General features: G+C 42.9%; 1 protein-coding gene across 1 annotated transcript in view; it reads left to right on the forward strand.

Annotated features, from left to right (window-relative positions):
- LOC8065675 (ABC transporter G family member 50) overlaps positions 1-22,190 on the forward strand; it is a 39,092-nt gene extending 16,902 nt beyond the window's left edge. The window contains exons 5-24 of the mRNA XM_021451170.1: positions 7,079-7,238; positions 7,334-7,404; positions 7,621-7,674; positions 7,751-7,841; positions 7,953-8,254; positions 8,352-8,627; positions 8,727-9,040; positions 9,130-9,290; positions 9,373-9,476; positions 9,551-9,704; positions 9,786-9,905; positions 10,125-10,198; positions 10,291-10,623; positions 10,779-11,069; positions 11,834-11,917; positions 12,594-12,727; positions 12,882-13,109; positions 13,281-13,452; positions 13,531-13,785; positions 21,785-22,190. Coding sequence (XP_021306845.1) covers positions 7,079-7,238; positions 7,334-7,404; positions 7,621-7,674; positions 7,751-7,841; positions 7,953-8,254; positions 8,352-8,627; positions 8,727-9,040; positions 9,130-9,290; positions 9,373-9,476; positions 9,551-9,704; positions 9,786-9,905; positions 10,125-10,198; positions 10,291-10,623; positions 10,779-11,069; positions 11,834-11,917; positions 12,594-12,727; positions 12,882-13,109; positions 13,281-13,452; positions 13,531-13,785; positions 21,785-22,051 — 3,645 coding nt within the window. The 3' untranslated portion in view covers positions 22,052-22,190. The remainder of the gene's footprint in view (positions 1-7,078; positions 7,239-7,333; positions 7,405-7,620; positions 7,675-7,750; positions 7,842-7,952; positions 8,255-8,351; positions 8,628-8,726; positions 9,041-9,129; positions 9,291-9,372; positions 9,477-9,550; positions 9,705-9,785; positions 9,906-10,124; positions 10,199-10,290; positions 10,624-10,778; positions 11,070-11,833; positions 11,918-12,593; positions 12,728-12,881; positions 13,110-13,280; positions 13,453-13,530; positions 13,786-21,784) is intronic.

Raw genomic sequence — 23,169 nt, forward strand, 5'->3', positions numbered from 1 at the left:
AGAAATAATGCACACCATAAATGAATTCTTTGGAGCAGCGATCGGCATTGTACATCCAATGACGTGTCATTGTCTGCATTGCAATGTAAAGTATTATAAGTTTCTAATTTTTTATAAAGAAATGAAAGTAACAAATAACCTAAAATTCTCTATTTCTGGTTTTTCTAACTAATCATGAAATGTGGCATGCATACTAGTTATAATTAACTAATTAACCATGTCATAAAGTGCAAATTAAAGTAACAAAAAACCTAAAATTCTCTATTTCTAATTTTTCTAAACAAGCTAAATTAAAAAAGCACAAAAATTCTCTAGTTTCCTAAATAATCATGAAATGTGGTATGTATACTAGTTATAATTAACTAACTAAATCGGTCAAAAATTGCAAATTAAAGTATTATATGTTTTTATTTTTAATAGAGAAATTAAAGTAACAAAAAACCTAAAATTCTATATTTCTAATTTTTCTAAACAAGCTAAATTAAAAAAGCACAAAAATTCTCTATTTTCTTAAATAATCATGAAATGTGGTATGTATACTAGTTATAATTAACTAACTAAATCGGTCAAAAATTGCAAATTAAAGTATTATATGTTTTTATTTTTTTTCTAAACTAATTAAAATAAAAAACATATTACCACTATTTCTCTAAAAAAACGCGTCGCTTTTGAAATGGCGATGAAGCTAATAACCTCTTAAAAAAACCATAAAATAAAAAATAATATACATAACACTAGGAAATGACATACGCCGCTTCTAAATGTTGAGAAGATGAAGCTAGTGACCTCTTAACAAGTCGATGACAGTGTAGAAACAATGAAATGAATCAATAGCCGGAGATAAGAGCAAGCTAGAACAAGCAACTCCAAATAAAGAACACAGCAAAAGAGTGAAGATCGATGGGCTCGGCCACGGGAAGAAGAGTTCAAATATGGGGAGGGACATTTAGTCCCGGTTCCTTTTAAAAACCGGGACTAAATTCCAACACTAGTCCCGGCCGGTGGGACGGACCGGGACAAAAGCTTTTAATCCCGGTTGGTGGTACCAAACGGGACTAAAGGCTAGGCTTTTGTCCCGGTTGGTGAGACCAACCGGGACTAAATATGTTTTTGTCCCAGACTCTGTTTTGGCCGAGATTATTGTTTATTTTGGGCAAGTGACCAAAGGCCTGTTCTGTAGTAGTGAATGGGGTGTTTGCAAGCCATCTATCCAACAATTCTAGTTGATATGATCACTAGGCACACAAGAGCTATGTCACTACTTACACTAGAGAGCTATCTAAAGTTTCTATACAAGTAAGTAAGCTACTCTAGTTTGTGGGAAAGTAAGGGAGATGGTTTGATCTTTATACCGCTGCGTTGAGGGGATGAACCAATCAATAATATGAAGTCCAATCGCTAGGAGAAATCCAATGAACAAACACAATGGAGACAAACAATTTTTCTCCCGAGGTTCACGTGCTTGCCGGCACGCTACGTCCCCGTTGTGTCGACCAACACTTGGTGGTTAGGTGGCTAAGAGGTGTAGCACGAACCTCGTCCTCACTAGGACACCACAAGAACCTACCCACAAGTGAGTGTAAGGTCCAAATGGCTAGAGAGAGGGTGAATAGCCTATTTAAAAATTCTACAAACTTCAACTAGACAAGTCGATTAGTAAAACAAAAGGCAAAGCTATTCTAGCACTAGCACAACTAAGCTATGCAAGCCACCTACACAAGTCTAGCAAGAAAGCTAAACACTAGTTAGAACAAGAAAGCACAACTAGAAGCTTGCTACACTCCTAAACAAGAAAGCTAAGCTAAACAAGCTACACAACTAGCAAGGTAAACACAAAGGTAAAGGAGAGGGGAGTGATTGTTATACCGACGTTGTAGAGTAGAAATATATCCAATCAATCACGTGCACAAACACAAGAGAAACCTCGGCAAGAGATGACACAAGATTTTTTACCGAGGTTCACTTGCTTCCCGACAAGCTACTCCTCGTTGTGGCGATACACCCACTTGATGGATCACGAGCTAATTGGCAATCCAAAGCCAAACCCTCAGCGGGTGCCGCACATCCACTCATAAGATGGGGATCCTCCAAGCCACGAGCAATCCACTAGAGTAGCCAATTGCGATCTCCCACGGGGAAGGCTCAAGAACCCCTCACAAGTCACTTGGTGAGGCTCAAAACAATCTCCAATCACGAGCTCAACACCACCGCTGCTCCAAGTCGTCTAGGGTGTCGGGAAACACCCAAGAGTAACAAGAAATCCGCAGCAAACTCAAAAATCAAGTGCCACTAAATGCAACTCTCAAAGCAATGCACTTGAATCTCACTCAATCTCACTAGGATGAGCAAACAAGCAAGGAGATGAGTGGAGGGAGTGTTCTCTAGCTCAATGTATGCCTCAAGAAATCAAATGTGCAAGAGAGAACCTCCCAAAGCCAACCACCAACTATTTATAAGCCCCCTCAAAGAACTAGCCGTTGGTTGTTTTCACTGGGCTCAAATCGAGGGCATCGGACGCTACTAAGTGGTCACCGGACGCTCGACCCCCAGCGTCTGGTGCTCAGGGGTAGGCCACGTGTCCTACTTGAATCCCGCGTGTCAGATTCTAACGGTCACCCGCGCACCACCGGACGCTCTGTAGGTTCACACCGGACGCGTCCGGTGCACATCAGACCCATGCGCAGAGAGGGTTGCAAAACGCCTTCACACCGGACGCTAACCACCGGACGCACTCAGAGAGCGTCCGGTGCTCCACCCTAGCAGGGTCAAGCACACCGGACTCTGAGGCCAGCGTCTGGTGCCTCCACACTCAGCGTCCGGTGAGTGTTTCTCAGTGAAAACCACTCCCGTGACTTCTCAAACCCACACCCCTCTCAACCCTAGGAACTCCACCTCCTTTGTAAATGTGCTCACACCAACAAGTGTCCACCACCAAAGTGCATGTGTGTTAGCTTTTCACAAACAATTTTTACCAACGGAGTTAAGTTAGCACTTTACTAGATCCTAATGCATATGCTCAAGATATAGACCTAGTAGCACTTGATTCGAGGGATAACCGTGATTTCCCCTCTTGATAGTAGGCTATCTATCCTAAACCCGATCAATCACTTCTCTACTCATCTTAGACCGGCAAAAGTAAAATCCTATGTTTATACCTTTGCCTTGATCACTTTGCTCCTCGTCTATCACCATGATCTTTACTTCATGCTTCATCCCTTTTGTGATCATGTGGCCACCTTTCCATGCCATCATGCACCTTCATCACATGTGTTGCTATGCCTAACTCAAATCACTTAAACACAAGGCATTAGCAACTTGGTGTCATTAATTACCAAAACCAAACTTGGGCTTTCAGTGAGGTAGCTCAATGACACGAGCAATCCACTAATGTTGCCTTTGGCTCTCCGCCGAGGTAGGCACAAACCTCTTACAATCACTGGAAGATGGCCACGAACAATCACCAACTCGTGCCAAAGCTCCTCCGCTGCTCCAAGCCGTCTAGGTGGCGGCAACCACCAAGAGTAACAAGAAAACCACAGCTAGAACGATCCCCAAGTGCCACTAAATGCAATCACTCAAGCAAATGCACTTGGAATCACTCCCAATCTCACAAAGATGAATAATCTATGAAGGAGATGAGTGGGAGGTGTTTGCTTAGGCTCACAAGGATGTCTAGTAGTCAAGAATGCCAAGAGTGAGCCCCAAGCCGGCCAAACACGTATTTATAGCCCCTCAAACAAATAGAGCCGTTGGCTCTTTTCACAGGGCAAAACACGGGGTCACCGGACGCTCTTAAAGGGGCACCGGACGCTCAACACTTGCGTCCGGTGCTCCAAAGTCAGCCACGTGTCAGGGTCTAACGGTAACCTGCAGAGCACCGGACGCGTCCGGTGCACACCGGTCCTAAACTCAGAGAGGTCTACAAACACGCAGGGTCACCGGATTCTGAGCACCGGACCGTCCGGTGCTCACCGGACTTAAACTCAGAGAGCTCTGTAAGACGCGCAAGCCACCGGACGCACACCACCGGACGCTCCCTGAGCGTCCGGTGCTTCCAGTCAAACACAACAGCCAAAGTCAGATAGCACCGGACGCATGAACAGGAACTACCCCGCGTCCGGTGCTGACCGTGCGGTGCTTAACCCTAGCCTGGCCAAGCACCACAGCACACCGGACGCTCAGACACAGCGTCCGGTGCCTCTGAGCCAACGTCTGGTGAGTGTTTCTCTTCCGCGACTTCTCTAAATTTCCCATCGGCGCAATAGAAAATATGCATTTCATTTTCTCAAAAAGCGCCGAATCCCGCCTCGCAAGCTCGGCGAAAGGGAGAGAGGAACCCAACCTCTTTCTACCATTCAAACTCCACCTCCTTCTCAAAGTGTGCCAACACCACTATGTGTAAACCAACATGTGCACGTGTGTTAGCATTTTCACAATCATTTTCTTCGAAGGAGTTAAGTTAGCTCACTAGGTTCTAAATGCATGCACATGAACAATGACACCTAGTGGCACTTGATAACCGCTTAGCCAAAGAATTCCCCTCTTTATAGTACGGCTATCTATCCTAAATGTGATCACACCCTCTATGGTGTCTTGATCACCAAAACCAAAACCCTAAGCAATACCTTTGCCTTAATCTCCATAGGGTTTTGTTTGTCTCTTTCTTCTTTTCCAAGTTGAGCACTTGATCATCTTGTGGTCATCACCATCATCACCATGATCATCACTTGCTCCATCACTTGGCATGTACCAACCTCAGTAAGTCTACACACACTTAGTATAGAGGCTAGTACTTAGGGTTTCATCAATTATCCAAAACCAAACTAGGGCTTTCAAGAGGGTGGCTGGTTGTGCCGCGGCCCAGGGCCGAGCAGGCTGAAAGGAGAAGAGAGGGGGGAAGGTTTTGCCATTTTCTTTTTTTCAAACAAATTTTTCAACACATTTTCCAATTGAATTTTTGATCAAATTGACATTTTGTTTTAGAACATTCATCACAATAAAAATGCACCAATATGTATGCATAAAAAATGTTTCCTAAACTTAGATTAAATTTAATTTTTCAAAAATTTATTTATTTTCCCTATATTTTGATGCTCACAAAAATTAACTATAAAATCAAATTCAACTATTTAAAAACAAGCAAATTTTAGGGTGTTATATTACTATAATCTTGTAAATTAACATAGTAATTATCGTAACTCAAAGTGGCTGCAGAATAAGTATATATATATATATACGGTAGCGCTATTCTACACCCAAGGTGTAGAATATTATTCTACACCGCAAGTCAAAAATGAGCAGAAAAAATACTGAGTGCTACTGAACCGCGTTCAGTATCACTTACTACTACACCTAAGACCATAAAATACTGAACAGATACTGAAACATAAGTACTGAACGATACTGAATTTTGTTCAGTATACAATTTGGTGTAGAATAGTATTCTACACCTAGAGTGTAGAATAGCACTTTTATATATATATATATATATATATATATATATATATATATATATATATATATATATATATATATATATATATATATATATATATATATATATATATATATATATATATATATGCTGTGGACATCCTTAGCTCTCGCCTTCTCTTTAACATCTAAAGAGCCAATGAAGTCAGAAATGCCAAGTCTCCTATGTTTCAAAGAAGTAACAAAGTCGGTTCAAGTTTGGGGCAGCACAGTACCAAAGTATTTGACGAGTGTTAGAGCCCTCCTCCCCCTACACTCAAAAACATGTCTGTATTGCATTGGGATACTTTGGTATGGAGCTCTTGTAGTGTCACCAGAGCGCTTTGGTGTTGAATTTCAAACTTTTTCTCGCTTGTACCTATGTATTGTGCCCAAGTTCCAGTGGTCACCTCTAACCTCTTTGGTGCCATGGAAGTGAAGGTTGCCAAGCTAAAAAAACCAGAGGCTAGGCAATGATCTAACCTCTGGTGACCAAAGCTTCGCGGGTCACTGAAGAGCTTCGGGTTAAAAATAGCCTCTACCGAGCTCTTTTTTTCAAAACCTTTTCAAATGGCTAGCTCTGTAGGTCTCCCCGAGATGACAAATACCTTTAGCACTAAGTCAGTATCTTTACAAAGGTTTCACTTAATTCTCACTATGCCAATTGATCCTAATGCTTATACAATGTTAATCTCATCAAGTAGCCCTATATAACTACATTAGCAACATATTTGCATTATTCGCCTAAACGGCCATTTAGCCCATTTAAACACTACCATGTAAACGCTACACTAAGATACGTTGTTTCCATCTAGTCATCTGTTTAGCCTGTTTAATGGATCGTTTAGCCTGAATAATAGCTAAACAGCAAGTGACTGTCTGTCTTTACAGTTTAACATTTAGGAAAACATTGTATATTTGTTCCTCTTTATAGTATATATATCTATCCTATCAACCTGACCTAAGTTATACAAAAAAGGTACTAACATTTATGATACGAAATAAGTATCATTAAATTGATTATGAAATATGTTTTCTAAGTGCATAGTGTATGTTTTGTATCTAGACATTGTATATATCTAAGTTCATAGCAAGGTATGTATGTGAAAAACGCAACATGTCCTATAATTTGGAGCCGAATGAGTATTTAGCATATCATCATACACCAGCACACACGATAACTCATATTTATGAGCTCATAACATACAAGCACATGCAATTTGCTTATTTCCTTTCTTCTCTTTAAGAACAAAATGCTTTTTGATAGCACATAAAAATATGCATACACACATGAAAAAATGTACAAAATCTCATCAAACATCTACAAAGAATTGTATACATTATTCATCATGAAGATCATAAAACAAATATAAATTGTATAACGAATGGATTCACATCATGCTTATATATGCATACAACCAATATGGTCCATGGTTGAAATGCATGCATCTGACATGTTTGTGTTTCATCATTGATATAGTATTCAACACGCATTTTCACAATGCACTGCTTCAATATTTACTCGCAAAACAAAGGTTAGAAGGATAAATTATGCCACATGTACTCGTGTAGTCAATCTGAATGCCAAGATGGAAACATTCAACAGGCCACAGGGGATATTTCTTACAATGGTTATGGACTTGATGAATTTGCACCTGAGAAAACTGCTGCTTATATTAGCCAATATGATCTGCACATACCTGAGATGACAGTACGGGAAACTTTAGACTTCTCTGCACGGTGCCAATGTGTGGGGACTAGAGATGGTAATCCCCTTTTCACAAATTTTAATATTTCATAATCACGAAAAAACTTGTTCATAACAATGTAATAACAGTATTGTGTTTTTATTTGTCCAAAGAAATACTTGATGAAGTGAACAAAAGGGAGAAGATGGCTGGGATAATACGTGGCCATGATATACACATGAAGGTAAAATTTTAATCCCATTTTATAAACAGATTGACATAAAAATTTTTTACCAATAATGAATATCATTGTCTTGAAAGAATGAAACACTGCAATGTGGATCAAAAGAATAGATTCTTGTTCTTATCTATTTAATTATGAAACGAGCCCTAATTGATAGATACTTCAGCTCTATAAATTAAATATCTATGAGAATAAAAGGTAAAGTGGCTTATGTAGGCAACATCAATTGGTGCTTCAGAGAAAAAGCTACATACAGACAATATTTTGAAGGTATACACAGAACCTGAAAGAAACAAATCCTTGACAAAGAAAATTATAGGCTTACCACAAAGCTATTTTTTGGTAGATCATGGGGCTAGACATATGTGCAGACACCATGGTTGGGGATGCAATGAGAAGAGGCATATCAGGGGGTGAGAAGAGAAGACTAACAACAGGTATATTAGAGCAATATGGTTGGCATTTTCCTAAAAAAAGAGAAATGACAATATGGTTAGCAAACATATATTATAATGATCACTAAATATTATTTTGCCAACATGCAACAGCGGAGCTGATTATTGGACCAGCAAAAGCATTTTTCATGGATGAAATATCCAATGGTTTGGATAGCTCTACTACTTTCCGAATAATTAAGTGCTTTCAACAATTGGCCAACATCAATGAATGCACCATGCTTATTTCACTTCTTCAACCAACACCTGAGATATTTGATCTATTTGATGACCTGATCCTGATGGCAGAAGGAAAGATTATCTACCATGGCCCTCGAAATGAAGCTCACATTTTTTTTGAAGAATCAGGTTTCAGATGTCCAGAGAGAAAAGGGATGGCTGACTTTCTGCAAGAGGTAATTAGCTATGTACTGCCAAAACAGTTGCAAATGGAAAAAAACAAGATATACTTCGCAAGTTCAATGATCTACTTTTTCTGACTTGGATCACTAGGTATTGCACAAAAAGGACCAACGGAAGTACTGGTCTGGTACAGAGGAATCTTACAGATATGTTTCTCCTCATCAGTTGTCAAGCATGTTTAAGAAATATCAGAAACTGACAAAATTAGAAAATCCTTCTGTAGCTCAGAAAATCAAGATGGGAAAGGAATCTTTATCTTTCAATAACTATTCACTATCAACACTAGAACTATTCAAAGCTTGTGGAGCAAGGGAAACACTTTTGATTAAAAGGAGTATGCCTTTTTATGCCTTCAAAACTGTGCAGGTTGTATAGCCATTGAACCTAATTCATACAAAATATGACAGTCACTACTTTTTGTATTAATACATTCATATTGAATCTAATTTTTACTCCTTTATTCAGCTTTCCATTGTTGCAGTCATTACAATGTCTGTATTCTACCGGACTCATATGACAACAGATTTGACTCATGCAAATTACTACATGGGAGCATTGTTTTATTCCATTTTAATCATTATGCTAAATGGAACCCCAGAGATAAGCATGCAAATTGCGAGACTACCAAGTTTCTACAAACAAAGAGGATATCATTTCTATCCTTCGTGGGCATATGCAATACCCGCTTCAATCCTGAAGGTTCCTTTCTCCCTGTCAGACTCACTTGTATGGATATGCATCACTTATTATGGTATTGGTTACACATGTACAGCTTCGAGGTAAATGTTGTATTAAAAAACTCTCAAATTTACATTGTTGAGAACCAATTATATGAGTCTATGACTAATAAGGGGAATCTTTCTACCAGGTTATTCTACCAATTTCTGATACTTTGTCTTCTCCATCAATCAGTAACATCATTATACCGATTTATTGCTTCTCATGCTCAAACACACATTTTGTCTTTTCTCTACCATTTCATGTCTGTAGCGCTCTTACAATTGTTTGGAGGCTTCATTCTTCCCAAGTGTAAGACAACTATCATAATAGAAGGCACATTTAGAACATATACACCCATTAAAACTTGTTATATGCTACCGTTATGTTCCAGCCTCTATGCCAGGATGGTTAAGCTGGGGATTTTGGGTATCTCCATTGTCCTATGCACAAATCAGCATAGCCATCAATGAATTCCTTGCACCAAAATGGCAAAAGGTGAAATTTTGTGACCAATAATTGACTTCTATCAAGCATTCAACTTCCTCACCAGCAATTGTAAATTTTTTCAGGAAACTATGCAAAACAAGACGGTAGGGAACCAAATCTTGATTAACCATAGCCTCGACTATAGCTGGGAATTTTACTGGATATCTGTTGGAGTCCTGCTTGGATACACCTTTTTCTTTTACATAGCTTTTGGACTAGCATTAGCTTACAGAAAACGTAAGTTCACTAATGAAAATGCCATGGCATGCCATAAATTATTATTTACTTTAGAAACAAACCATGCTGCTATCGTTTCAGCTATACAATTTCAAGCATATCGTGGAAACATGCCTAGAAAGTGCTCCACTAATGGACAAGAAGAAGAGATCAATATCAAAAAAGAATCTGATGATCATGCAAATAATGTGCCCCAAAAAGGTAATCCCATCAACCAACCACCTGCCTGTCCTCACTCTGCGATGATATAGTAGGGTCCCTACTAAAATAATTACGTTGATATTTTTAAGGTACCACAAACCAACATATAAAATCTAAATAAGCTTCCCAATATAATAGATATATGAAGGTAGTATAGTTGTCTTTCAAAAGCATAATCCATGCAAATATGCAATCTCCAACATATTTATCTTCTTGCAGCAAAGATGGCTATGCCAACTATGCAACTTGCACTTACATTCTGCAATCTGAACTACTATGTTGATACACCACCGGTAATTCGAAAAGCCCCATTTCAATTTTTTCTTAATGCTTTCATAGTCCTTGTCTGCTTTTCTTTGAAGTGTGGCTTGTACCCATGTTGCAGGAAATGCTAAAACAAGGTTGCACAACAAGAAGACTTCAACTACTTAATAATGTAAATGGTGCATTTCGCCCAGGTGTTCTTTCTGCATTGATGGGTGTCAGCGGAGCTGGAAAGACAACTCTACTAGATGTATTGGCAGGAAGGAAAACAGGAGGATATATTGAAGGAGACATAAGAATAGGTGGATATCCCAAGGTGCAAGAAACATTTGTCAGAATCTTGGGTTATTGTGAGCAAGTTGACATACATTCTCCACAGCTTACAGTGGAAGAATCTGTAACTTATTCAGCTTGGCTCCGTCTGCCTTCGAAGGTTAATGAAAAAACTAGATCTGTAAGTCCTTTGGATCCTCACAATGACATATTAATCTTTTTTTAATAAATAATGAAATTTGGTATGCATATCACTGAATGGATAATAAAACTAAAAAAAGTTTGCATATCCATAAGCAACTGACCATTATCTTCATTTTTGTTGTTCACACACAGGAATTTGTGGATGAAGTCCTAAAAACTGTTGAGTTGGATGAAATAAAATATACTTTAGTTGGGAGGCCAGGAATGGATGGATTGTCCTTGGAGCAGCGAAAAAGGCTAACAGTTGCAGTTGAACTTGTTTCAAACCCTTCTGTCATACTAATGGATGAACCAACTACAGGACTAGATGCTAGATCAGCAGCAATTGTTATACGTGCAGTAAAAAATATTTCTGAAACAGGAAGAACAGTAGTATGTACAATTCATCAGCCTAGCACTGAAATTTTTGAGGCTTTTGATGAGGTATTTAAGTTTCTGCAATATATTGCAAAATTTCAATAATTTACATCCACCCAGTACAAAGAAATTAGTTTGTGAAAAAGAAATCAAGAGTCTTTAAGACAAGTGTCTATTTTTTCAAACCAATGTTTCCACATACACTAAGAGCAGTATGCAGGTCCCCTAATGTTATCTTATATTATGAATATCTTTATGTGCTTATCTTGCTATACTAATTTTTCATAAACTCAACCTACCATTGTGAAAGGTGTTCGGTACAGTATGTGATGGACTTGTCTAAAGTGCTGGAAAATAGGCTTTTGAGTCATGGAATAGTTTTTTGTTTACATATATAAGGTTCTGGAATAGTTAATTAGTTGCATAAGCTAATAGGCATCTGGTTATCTGCTTAACCGGCTCGCAAAAGCACTGAAGACGCTTGAGAGGCAGTGCTTTTGTATGTAGCCTGGGCAGAGAGGCAGCACTCAAGCTGAAGTGGTCAACAAGCATCTTCCTATCAGCCAAAAACTATTTATTTTCTGGTTATACTGACATGATTTCTGCTTTCCCTCATGTAAAACAAAATGTAACTGGTATATATAAAATGGTTTTTCAACCTGTTAGCATATGCATGTAAAGAAAATGCTTAGAATAACATATTTTTACTTCTTTCAAGTAGCCAAAAAGGAAACATTAGATCCTTCTAGTACTATTGGAAAAGTTTTTTTTTGGTAACATGACTGCTACAAGAAATATGTCTTCATCGAATCAAGTATTATTTTGTGCAGCTTATATTAATGAAAAATGGCGGAAATATAATCTATAATGGACCCATAGGAGAGCAATCTTGCAAAGTGATTGAGTATTTTGAGGTCAGTATTCATCTACAATAGATCCTTTTCTTTTGAATTCAAATCTTTTTTTTCTTGTGGGACTTCAATTCTTGATGATATCTGACTCCAAGAAAATGATTTTTATAAGTGGTTGTGAGGACATAGCACCTAGTAATCAGACAATGCCAGTTTCCAGTGGATTTTCTTTTCACACAGTTGGTAGTCCTATATACTCAAGTAACATTGTGTTTGAAGATGTTTGTACCCGTTATGTAATATGGTTCACAGCTCACGTTTACAGCATATGTATATCCTGCTTTCTGTCTTGCATTTTGCATTTAAAAAAATTGATGAGTAAATGGTAATATATCTGTCCAGCATTTATATGTAGTAACAAAAGTAGCACTGATATTTTCCATGGCAAATGTATATGTAGAATGTGTACTGTCCTAGTGTTTTGAGAAAAACCGTAGGTTATGACTAGACGTCATATCTGCGTTTGTGTCCACACTGCAACAATACAGATATAATACATCATAATATTATGAGGAATTTGGTAAAATTGTATTATTACAGAAATAGTATGCTTCCATATTCAAGTTCAAGAGGCATTAAACTGGGTGGTGGGGTTTGCACTGTGGATCCACCAACTAAGGCTCAGTTCCTGGTCCAACAAGGAACTAATAGGATGCATTATTGCCTTTTGCCTCGACAGAAAATTTCTGGAGTCCCAAAAATTGAGAGAAATAGCAACCCTGCTACTTGGATGATGGAGGTAACATCAACATCCATGGAGGCTCAATCCAATATAGACTTCGCAAGTACTTACCAAGAATCGTCATTGCACAGGTACATATGGTTATTCTATTCAGCGTTTGATGATCCACAGGGAAAAACATATATGCCTTAAATAAGCGAGATGCATATACTGAAAAAAGTATATCAACAAAGTATTTCCATTGAACTTACAAAGTTATAAATAAGTTTATTTTTGTTTTTGTAGGGAGAGGCAAGAGCTTGTTAAGCAACTAAGTACTCCACTACCAAATTCAGAAAACTTGTGTTTCTCCAATTGTTTTCGGCAAAATGGATGGGGGCAATTCAAAGCTTGCCTATGGAAACAGAACATAATTTACTGGAGAAGCCCTCAATACAATTTGAACCGTATGGTGATCACAATACTGATAGCATTGATCTTGGGAGTATTGTACTGGAGATATGCAAAGATGTTGTAAGTCAACTCACCACTTCTGTTTTTCACTTTCTACTGGTGACCTCCACAATTCCCTCATGTACAACACCATACAGAAGTTGAGGATGATTTACTAGATCATAATAAATCAGTAAAGGTATGTCGCAAATTCAATAGGCTAATTGCTATGTTTTTCTTGTTCCTTCCAAGAAACAATGAGCAGGATCTATTCAATGTTCTTGGTTCGATGTATATGGGGGTCATACAACTTGGTGTTTACAGTGATATGTCAATTATATCATTCAGTACAACAGAGCGCATTATAATGTACCGTGAGAAATTTGCAGGAATGTACTCTTCCTGGTCATACTCATTTGCACAGGTCAGACTCTGATCACAAGTTTGCGACATAAAAAATTCTAATTTAAATAGCTAATTAGAATTTCTACACCTTCTATAGGCAGCCATAGAGATCCCTTATGTATTTATCCAAGTGCTACTCTATACATTCATCATCTACCCAACAATTGGCTATTATTGGACAGCATACAAACTCATATGGTTCTTCTACACCACCTTTTGCTCACTTCTTTCTTATATTTATGTTGGATTGCTGCTTGTTTCAATAACCCCAAATGTTCAAGTTGCCACCATACTGGGAACATTTTTCAATACAATGCAGGCACTATTCTCAGGATTTATTTTACCTGCACCTGTAAGTTTGGATCCCTTGTTATTATTAAAATGTTATATTATATCTTATACTTTCAATTAACCGTTTATGGAAATATGTCCAAAGAAGGGCAAGTTTGGCAACTATGTTCTCACATTAAGTTTATTGTGATGCTAATGATTCTATTTGTTGGGGGGGTGGGGGTGGGGGTGGGGATGTCTAAGACATATGAACACAGAACACTATTTCTAACATGCATGGTCTTCTATTGTTGTAGAGAAATTACTGCTCTAGTCATCTTGTTAGGGAAGGATAATTAGCGCAAATTCTCCTATCCTACTACCCCCGTTCTGTACATGTCTAATCTAATGCATACATTTCTGCAAATGTACATTCCAAATATTGTAACTCAATTGCATTTATAGATATATTAGAATAATAAGAATTGGATTTACATATAGTGTTTAAGTACGAAACAAAATTCAATGATTTTCAGTACTCCTCGCTTGAAACCAAATCTTTCAATATGATTATACTGGCAAAAATCCCACCCTATTGTGCTATAGCTTAATTTTAAAGTGGTGTGCAAGGTACAATCCTAATTTTGGCTCTAGAGCTTGTCTCATAAGTAGCAATTAATGTAAAATTAAAATATAAATATATAGTTCCCAAGTATTCCACCCACTGAAACCTAGCACATTTATCAAGTCTAACCCAATGAGGCCATAGCCTCTAATTCCATCCAAGTCCTAATCGACCATTCATTCTCTCTGCATTCTCTAGTCAATGAGGAAAGATGCCTCCCTTCCTCATCGCACAGCCCCATACCGGACTTTAATTGCCCAAAGGAAGAAAAACAATTATTCTCCTAGCTAGCATAGAAATAACACAAGGGTTGTCCATGAATGGGGTTACAAATTAATGCAGAGGTTATACACATGTACCCACACAATGGCCACAACCTAACAATGGTTGCAAAACTAGCCGACATAGAACCACCTACATCCTCGATCTAAGATGACCTCAAAGGCTCAGACACAACTAGCACTCTCGAGGTCTTGAACTGCATCCTATGGTTTTCTAGCCCCACTGGAGCACCTATAGGTCTCAAGGCAACCAAAGTATCTACTTTGGTCCTCTAATACATCTCCTAACTCAAAGAGTGATGGTTCTATCTGCTCACTAATTTTGGATCGAGCACCTACAGGGCATGTGGCGTCTATGAGATAGTCCAGTGGACATAGTTACCCCAACTCAGTCCTTAACGACCAATGAAAGACTCTCCTCAAAATGGAAATCCATATTGCATTACCGGTCACACCTCTAATCCTGTATAAAATTGGTCCACACACGACCAAGTTATAGTGGAATCTCAAGTTATACCCACCACAAGTACCCTTAAAGGGTGCTTAGGTCACACGACTCGCACCTTCCTAACACAATAGAGTCCTCCGAACTTTGCCAACTATCTTCCAAAGTCATAGTCACCACTCACCAATACTCCTATATCATCTCCCAAGTGATTCCATACTAATCAACCTTTCCACAAATCCACAATAGGTTCATGATAAGTTAGAGGAGTGTCAATGAATGCAAGAATTAAAGCCTAAAGCCTATGATAGGAACCCTAGTCGTGCCCGATGTAGAGCGGAGGTTGTACGAATGCAAGATTGGAGGGCGAAGATTGAGAGTGCGAGGAAGACGGCGCGACAGCACAAGGAGATTAGGGCAGGGCACATGGTTTCTCCCAGTTCCCTTCAGGAAGCCGGAAACAAAGATTGTTTCTGCTTAATTGATCTCAATAGTCTTTACAAGTATTTATAACCCTCTCTCCAAAATAATAAATAACACCCTCTAAAATTACATAATTAAGATAACTATGAGCCTTTAGCCCCCCGACTGCTTGCAGCCCTTTAGTCATTGTTGGGCTTGCGATGAGCATAGGGGATGACATTCATAACATCTCTCTCCGCCTGCAAAAACAGCTCATCCTCGAGCTGGAAATCGGGGTAGGCGGTGCGGAACTCGTCGAGGTGCTCCCAGGTGGCGTCCTCATCCAGTAGTTCGTGCCACTTGATCAACACCTTCCAGACGCCGCGACGCTGCTGAGCCTATAGCGCATGTTCTCGGGCAGGAAGCATGCGGCCATCTAGCGTCGAGGGCAGGATGGTAGGGGCAGCTAGGGGATCACCACGATGCTTCTTCAAGAGACTGACGTGGAAGACATCGTGGAGGTGGGTGCCGTCCAGGAGCTACAAGCAGTACGCAACACAGCTGATGCGTTCCAACACACGAAAGGGCCCTGCATATCGCGGACCTAGCTTGTGTTTGGCATGGGGTCTAGGGACTGCACCGTACGATGGAGGAGGCGCAACCACACCCACTTGCCAACCTCGAACTCCACTCGCGATGGCTAGCGTCATAGTATTTCTTCGACAGCTATTGTGCCTGGATGAGCCGCTAGCGTACTTCGGCGAGAATCTCATCACGAGTGCATAGGAGGGCATCGACAACTTCAGTACGCACCGTCCCTAGCCTGTATGGTAGAATAGGCGGAGGAGGATGGCCATACACCACCTCAAAGGGCGTGGCACGGAGGGCTGTGTGGAAGGAGCTATTGTAGCAATACTCCGCCCATGACAGCCAGTCCACCCAAGCTCTTGGTCGATCACCAGTAACAACATAAATACATGGCAATCACCTTATTGACCACCTCAGATTGGTCATCCATCTGCGGATGGAAGGCCGTGCACATGCGAAGAGTCATGCCCACCATCCTAAAGAGATCTCCACATGGCCAGTGAACACAGGGTCCTGGCCGCTGACGATAGACGTTGGAAACTGTGAAGGCAGACGATGCCGCGAAGAACGTGCGGGCGATGGAGGTCGCCGTGTAGGGGTGGCCGAGCACAATAAAGTGCGCATACTTGGAGAAGCGATCAACGACGGTGAGGATGACTGACTTGCCGTCGAGCAGCCCTTCAATGAAGTCCATAGAGATGTCCGCCCACACCTGAGACAGAATATCCAGGGGTTGCAACAGCTCCGCTGGCTGTAGGGCCTCTGTCTTTTTGCGTTGGCAAGTCACGCAAGTCCGCACCCAATCCTGGACCATGGCACGATTGCCTGGGATGTAGAAGTCTGAACAAAGGCGGTGGAGCATCTTCTGGACTCCTTCGTGACTGGCCCCATGAGCGAGCTAAATCACTAGATGACAGAGGTCACCAAAATCAGGGACGAAGATATGCGTCCGATGCAGCAGGAGCCCCGCATCCTTGCGCCAGGGGGCAGTCAGTTCGCCTGCACGCAAGCGTTCCTACAGTAGCTGGGCGTCGGGCGCTGCAGCGGTAGCGCTGCGGACGTCGTCGATGTAGGTGAAGGATGGCCCGGGGAGAGCCGCCGCTGCCCCAGTAGCCTCCGGTGAGGCCTCAGTATCTCTGTGAGACGCGTCCGCCACCGTGTTGAGGCGGCCCGGGCGGTACTCCCCGGCAAAGTCGAAACCGAAGAGTTTGTTGACCCACTGGTGTTGCGGCACCGTCGACAGGAGTTGGTCCAGCTGGTACTTGAGGCTGTAATGGTCAGTACGAGCGATAAAATGACGCCCCCACAAGTATGGCCGCCAATGTTGAACGGCTTGGATCAGCCCAATGAGCTCGCGCTCATAGGCAGATAGCTTGTGGTGGCAAGCAGCGAAGGTCCTGTTGAAGAAGGCGAGGGGCCTGGCGCCAGGACGATGCCGAACCCCGCGCTCGAAGCGTCGCTGTCCACCGTAAATGCCTTGTCCAAAGTCCGGCATTTGGAGTAATGGCCTCGTAGTGAGAGCGCCCTTGAGCGCCTGAAAGACGGCCTCGGCATCGTCATCCCAAGCGAACGCGTCTGGCTGGGAGACGCGTCAGCGGTGCCGCAATTAAGCCAAAGTCCCAAATAAATTTCCGATAGTATCCGACGAGCCCCAAGAAGCCCGCAGGCCCCAAGCAGAACACGGAGTAGGCTACGAGGAGACCGCCATGATTTTGTTGGAGTCCATGGCGACCCTCTTGGCGGAGATGACATGGCTGAGATAGGCGACGGAGGTGGCCCCAAATGAACACTTAGAACGCTTGAGGTGCAGGGGTGGGCGAGGAGGGCGTTGAGGACGATCCCTACGTGTTGCAGGTGCTCTGCCCAAGAAGAGTTGTATATCAGTATGTCGTCGAAAAAGACCAGCACGAACCTACAGAGATACGGCCGGAGGACGTCGTTCATCAGCGCCTGGAAGGTGGTCGGGGCATTGGTGAGGCCAAAAGGCATCACCAAGAATTCGTAGTGCCCCTAGTGAGTACGGAACGTCGTCTTGTTGATGTCGTCCAAGTGCATCCGCACTTGGTGATAGGCGGAACGCAAGTCTAACTTGGAGAAAAAGCAGGCGCCATGCAGTTCGTCGAGGAGCTCATCCATCACCAGTATGGAAAACTTGTCCTTGGAGGTCTGCGCGTTGAGCACGCAGTAGCCAATGCAGAACATCCAGGACTTGTCCACCTTGCGCACCAGGAGAACTGGAGCGGAAATCTAGGACATGCTGTGGCGAATGGTCCCTTGTGCGAGCATCTCCACGCATTGCAGTTCCAGCTCGTCCTTCTGCAACTGCGGGCAGTGGTAGGGGCGTACGGCGACCGGCGCGGTGCCTAGGAGTAGGTGAATGCGGCGGTCATAGGGCCGGACTGGAGGCAGCCCCTGCACTGCGTCAAACACCCGCTCAAACTGCTGTAGCAGGCGGTCCAAGAGAGGTTGTCCTGAGTACACCTGGACTGCACAGACGTTCGGCTCCCGAATGTCGTCGCAGGGGAGCCGAGGCCCTTCACAGGATGCGCCTAGAGCCCCACGTGAAGGCCATGTAGAGGTCCTCAAAGTCCTAGAGGATTGGCCCAAGCGTGCGAAGGAATTCCACCCCCAAGATGAGATCAAACTCGCCCAGGGATATGCCGAAGCAGTCGATGGTGAACTCTGTGCCGATCGCCAAGGCGACGCTCCAGGCAACGCCTTCATAAGGGACGCGGTCACCGTTAGCCACAAGCACCCACATATGAGGCGATGGAACTGTGGCCAACTGCAACCGCCACAGGAGGTCGGTGTTAATGAAGTTCGTTGTGGAACCAGAGTCGAGGAGCATGACGGCACGGTGACCATGGACCGTGGCCGAAAGTAGCATGGCGTTCTCGGTCCGAACCTTGGCGATGGCATAGAGGGAGATCGTGGGGGAGCCCTCCTCTCCAGTGTGAGCGCACACGTAGCTGCAGTCGTCGTCGGGTCCTCAAGCGACTCATTGCCCATGGCCGCAACAACCACTTCTACGGGAATGTCATCAGTGAGATAATCCTCGGACTCCAACTAGAAGAGTCGCTGACACACATGGCCACGGACATAGGGCTCATCACAATTGTAGTGGAGCTCTTGGCGTCGTCGCTCAGCCTGCTCCGCCGGTGAGAGGCGATGGAACCGCGGGCAGCCGCGGATGTTGACAAGGACGACTGCTGTTGGGACGGCACTAGGGACCCTGTTGATGGCGCCGGAGGTGGTCGGGGCAGGCTGGGAGTGCGACTGCTGCACGGCTGCAGTGCCGGAAGAAAGGCTGCCACCCGGCGTTTGAACGCCCGTGCCAAGTACATTGTCATGTGAAGGTCGGGTGGGTGTCTGATCTCCACATCCACCTTGATGTGCTCGGGCAACCCACCCACAAACAACTCTGCCTTCTGGCGAGGGGAAGCGCTCCCACACTGGCATGCCCTCGTCTTGCTCCAGCGCGTAGTACCAAGTCTGCGTTGCACCGCGGAGGTGGTACGAAGTGAGCCACGTACGATCCGAATCCAAGGTGCGCTAGCCGCGGAAGAACTGCTCGCAGTGGTTCAGCTAATTGAGAGGATCCACCCCGTCGTCGTACGTCGGGAACTCGAGCTTGTAGAATTTGGGGGCTGCCTGGGCGCCCACGGCGTTGTCCACGGCCGAAAAAATAGGGATGCCGCCGCTGCCGAAGGATGAGGACGCCCTAGCATAAGGTGCACCCCCGTAGAAGAGGCTGTCGTTGACACCGTCGTAGAAAGTGCTGGCAGAGGGCGGTGGTGGGGCGCCGCCGTAGGAAGCGCCGGAGCCGGGAGCCGTTGAAAGGCCCGACATCGGGGTCGGGGACATGGCCATCGTGTACACAGGAGCGGCCGCGGCACTCATGGCCCATGACGGCAGTGGCGACGATGACGGTGGCCAGCGCATGCGATGGAGCGGCACGCCTGACCCAACCGGTTGGAGTGGGAGAGGGTTGGGCAGCGACAGTGACTGGAGGCTCGCCTAGGCCGCCTTCAGGCCAGCCATGTCCTAGGCGATCTGCCCGACCAGCCCTGCGAGGCCTTCCAGGGTGAGCGGCTGGGCAGGAGAGGCCAACGCGCCAAAGACCGGAGGTGGGGAGGACGCTGGTGGTGTTGTGGTGGAGGGCAATTGTGGGACGGAGGTGGAGGCCGGAGGACCAGACATCTCTGATACCAGGTTGATAGGAACCTTAGTCCTGCCCGATGTAGAGCGGAGGCTGTATGAATGCGAGTTCGGAGGGCGAGGTTTGAGAGTGAGAGGAAGACGGCACGGCAGCGCCATGGCTGCTGCGCGCAGGGGGAGATTAGGGCAGGGCACAGGGTTTCTCCCGGCTCCCTTCAGGAAGCCGGAAACAAAGATTGTTTCTACTTAATTGATCTCAATAGTCTTTACAAGTATTTATAACTCTCTCTCTCTCTCTCTCTCTCTCTCTCTAAAATAATAAATAACACCCTCTAAAATTATATAATTAAGATTAAGATAACTATGGGCCTTTAGCCCCCTGACCACCCGCAGCCCTTTAGCTACTGCTAGGCTTGCGGCGAGCATAGGGGATGCCGGTCATAACAGCCTATTCCACACATCCACAATAGGTTCATGCCTAAATTGGTTGTATAGGTGGGTGGGATATGACACCTCTGATGTCAAAAAGATCATCACTCGTGTCCTCTGTTTACTCCGAATCAGCAGCGTCCTCTGAGAAGCCTCTGGTGCTATTGGTATGAAACTCGGTAAAAGTAAAGTAGCTATAAGTTGCAGCAAAGAGTACACAAAGAATCAATTACCAAGAAAATCACAAAGATCCAAAATCACACAAACATAGATTCATTGTGTAGGGATCATTTTTAGGAGACTTTTGGTAAAAGTTCTGTTTTTTAGTTAAAAATGTATTAGGTATGAATTTCTGAAGATTAAATCATATTTCCATAAAAACATTTAACTAAGTTTAGTCTGTAAAATCATATGGGTGACATGTGGCAGCCTATAGCGGCATCAGAATGACGCCATAGGGGGTCAAGTCACTCATAGGTGAGGCTCCATTGTCAAGAGTCAATAGTTAACAGGTTCAAGGTGGTCTGACCTAGATGGGACCAAGCTTGGACTCAAATCCAGACCAGCCTAGACTGGACATGTGTTGTATTTTGGTTCACCTGGCTTGGCCTATGGACCCTTGGTTCACAAGGTATGGTCTATGATGGACCACACCGACCCATGCACAGTGCAAGAAACGCCATGGGCACGTAGCTCGAAATGCATAGTGTCCATGACTAGACAATTGATCCGATGGTCTAAAACTTTATGCACTAGATCTGTAACCCTATAAATGCAGCTTGGACACCTCTAGAACCACCATCGCTTATGATTTGATTGCAACAGACACATTTATCAAGTGTCAGATCATCCACTGAAGCTTGATTTTCTTTTCTTGTTCTTCTCTAAAATCATTGGATACATCTTCTTTGGCCACTAGATGAATTTCCCCTTTACACCGGATTAACCGATGAGAACAAAATCCCTGTTTCAAGCTATTTTGAGTGTCAACCATTTCAGACTGTGAATAAAACTAACCCTAAATATCATGCATTAGAAAATATATGATCACTTTATTTGTAAAGGAAAATAGGATTTTGCTGAACCAAGTGTTTCCTGCTCTACATTTTATTTGAAAGAAGGAATTCATATTCAGTTCAACTTTTCTTTTCAGCAAATTCCGAAGTGGTGGAAGTGGATGTATTACCTTGTCCCTACATCTTGGGTACTCAATTCCATGTTGACCTCCCAGTATGGAAACGTAGACAAGGAGATCAAAGCCTTTGGAGAAACAAAAACTGTTGCTGTTTTCTTGAATGACTATTTCAGATTTCATCAGGACAGGATGGGCGTAGTAGCAGCCGTTATCACTGCAGTCCCTGTTGTATTTGTTACTCTTTACTCTCTGTCAGTTGAAAAATTAAGCTTCCAAAAGAGGTAAACATATGTTCTGAAACTAATGGTGACATATATGTATGCATGTGACAAGTGTTAAGATATGAATTTTCCTTATTAATTAAGGAGCAAAACCTGTGAAGGAATGATTCCACTGATGAAAAAACAAGTTATATTTTGTGTTACTCTTTTTTTAGTGGTCACTGAAAGCAGTGGGAGCATCCCACCTAAATTTGCATTGATAATAAGTGTCATGAACACAAACACATATAAAAAACCTCATTTTTAGGGTAAATACTAGCAAAAACTCGAGCTAAAACCATAATTTTTATCCAACATGAGATAGAAACTCAACAATGATGCCTCCAAGAAGGAGGCAACGCCATCATTTATTTTGAAGACTATATTTGTCAATTTTGGGGTTGATTTCTCCTAGAGAACTCCTCGTGGCTTACAACACATATGCTAAGCTTAAAGGTTAGGTTACAACAGATTCACACAACACTAGGAGAGGAGTTGAAAAACCTGCCAACACTAGGAGTATTGGGAGTTGAAAAAACATCCAAGCCATACGAATCACACAACTGCCATGTGCATTGAGTACGAAGCTCTCACTACAGGGTCCAAGGCCTTTGGCACCCATGGGCTCATGAGCAGACCTATTGTTGTGCCCGGGTATTTCCGGACATACTCAACATTAGTAAGTATATACATATGTACAATATTGTTAAGTTTTTTTAGAACAAGGAAAAAATTAATTAATTGAACGAAAAAAGGTCCCAGCTTAAAAGTTACACGGCTTAAAAGTTACATCCAAGAGCATTCAAGCTCGATTCTCACACGAGAGCACAAAGCTACGAAAGACACAGGATACATGAGAAAACAGAGACTACCACTCAATCCTATATTTCGGAACTTTACGTTTAAATATTGAAATTAATTATTTTCATCTTCGCCTTGCTCGGCTCACTTATCTTGTTTATCTAAAACCATACCACATAGGCACACCGCACAATGCAATCCATTACCTATCAACCCACCTGGCCACACCTGACAGCCTTTCAGTCTTTAGAATTGGTCCTAGTCCCGTTCTCCTCTCTTGGTCTAGCGACTGGACATAGTGCCAGAGCCGGGAACCCAGGGGATGCTCCCACGAGGCGAAAT

The sequence above is a fragment of the Sorghum bicolor genome, chromosome 1 (assembly GCF_000003195.3).
Source record: "Sorghum bicolor cultivar BTx623 chromosome 1, Sorghum_bicolor_NCBIv3, whole genome shotgun sequence".
Classification (NCBI taxonomy): Eukaryota; Viridiplantae; Streptophyta; class Magnoliopsida; order Poales; family Poaceae; genus Sorghum; species Sorghum bicolor.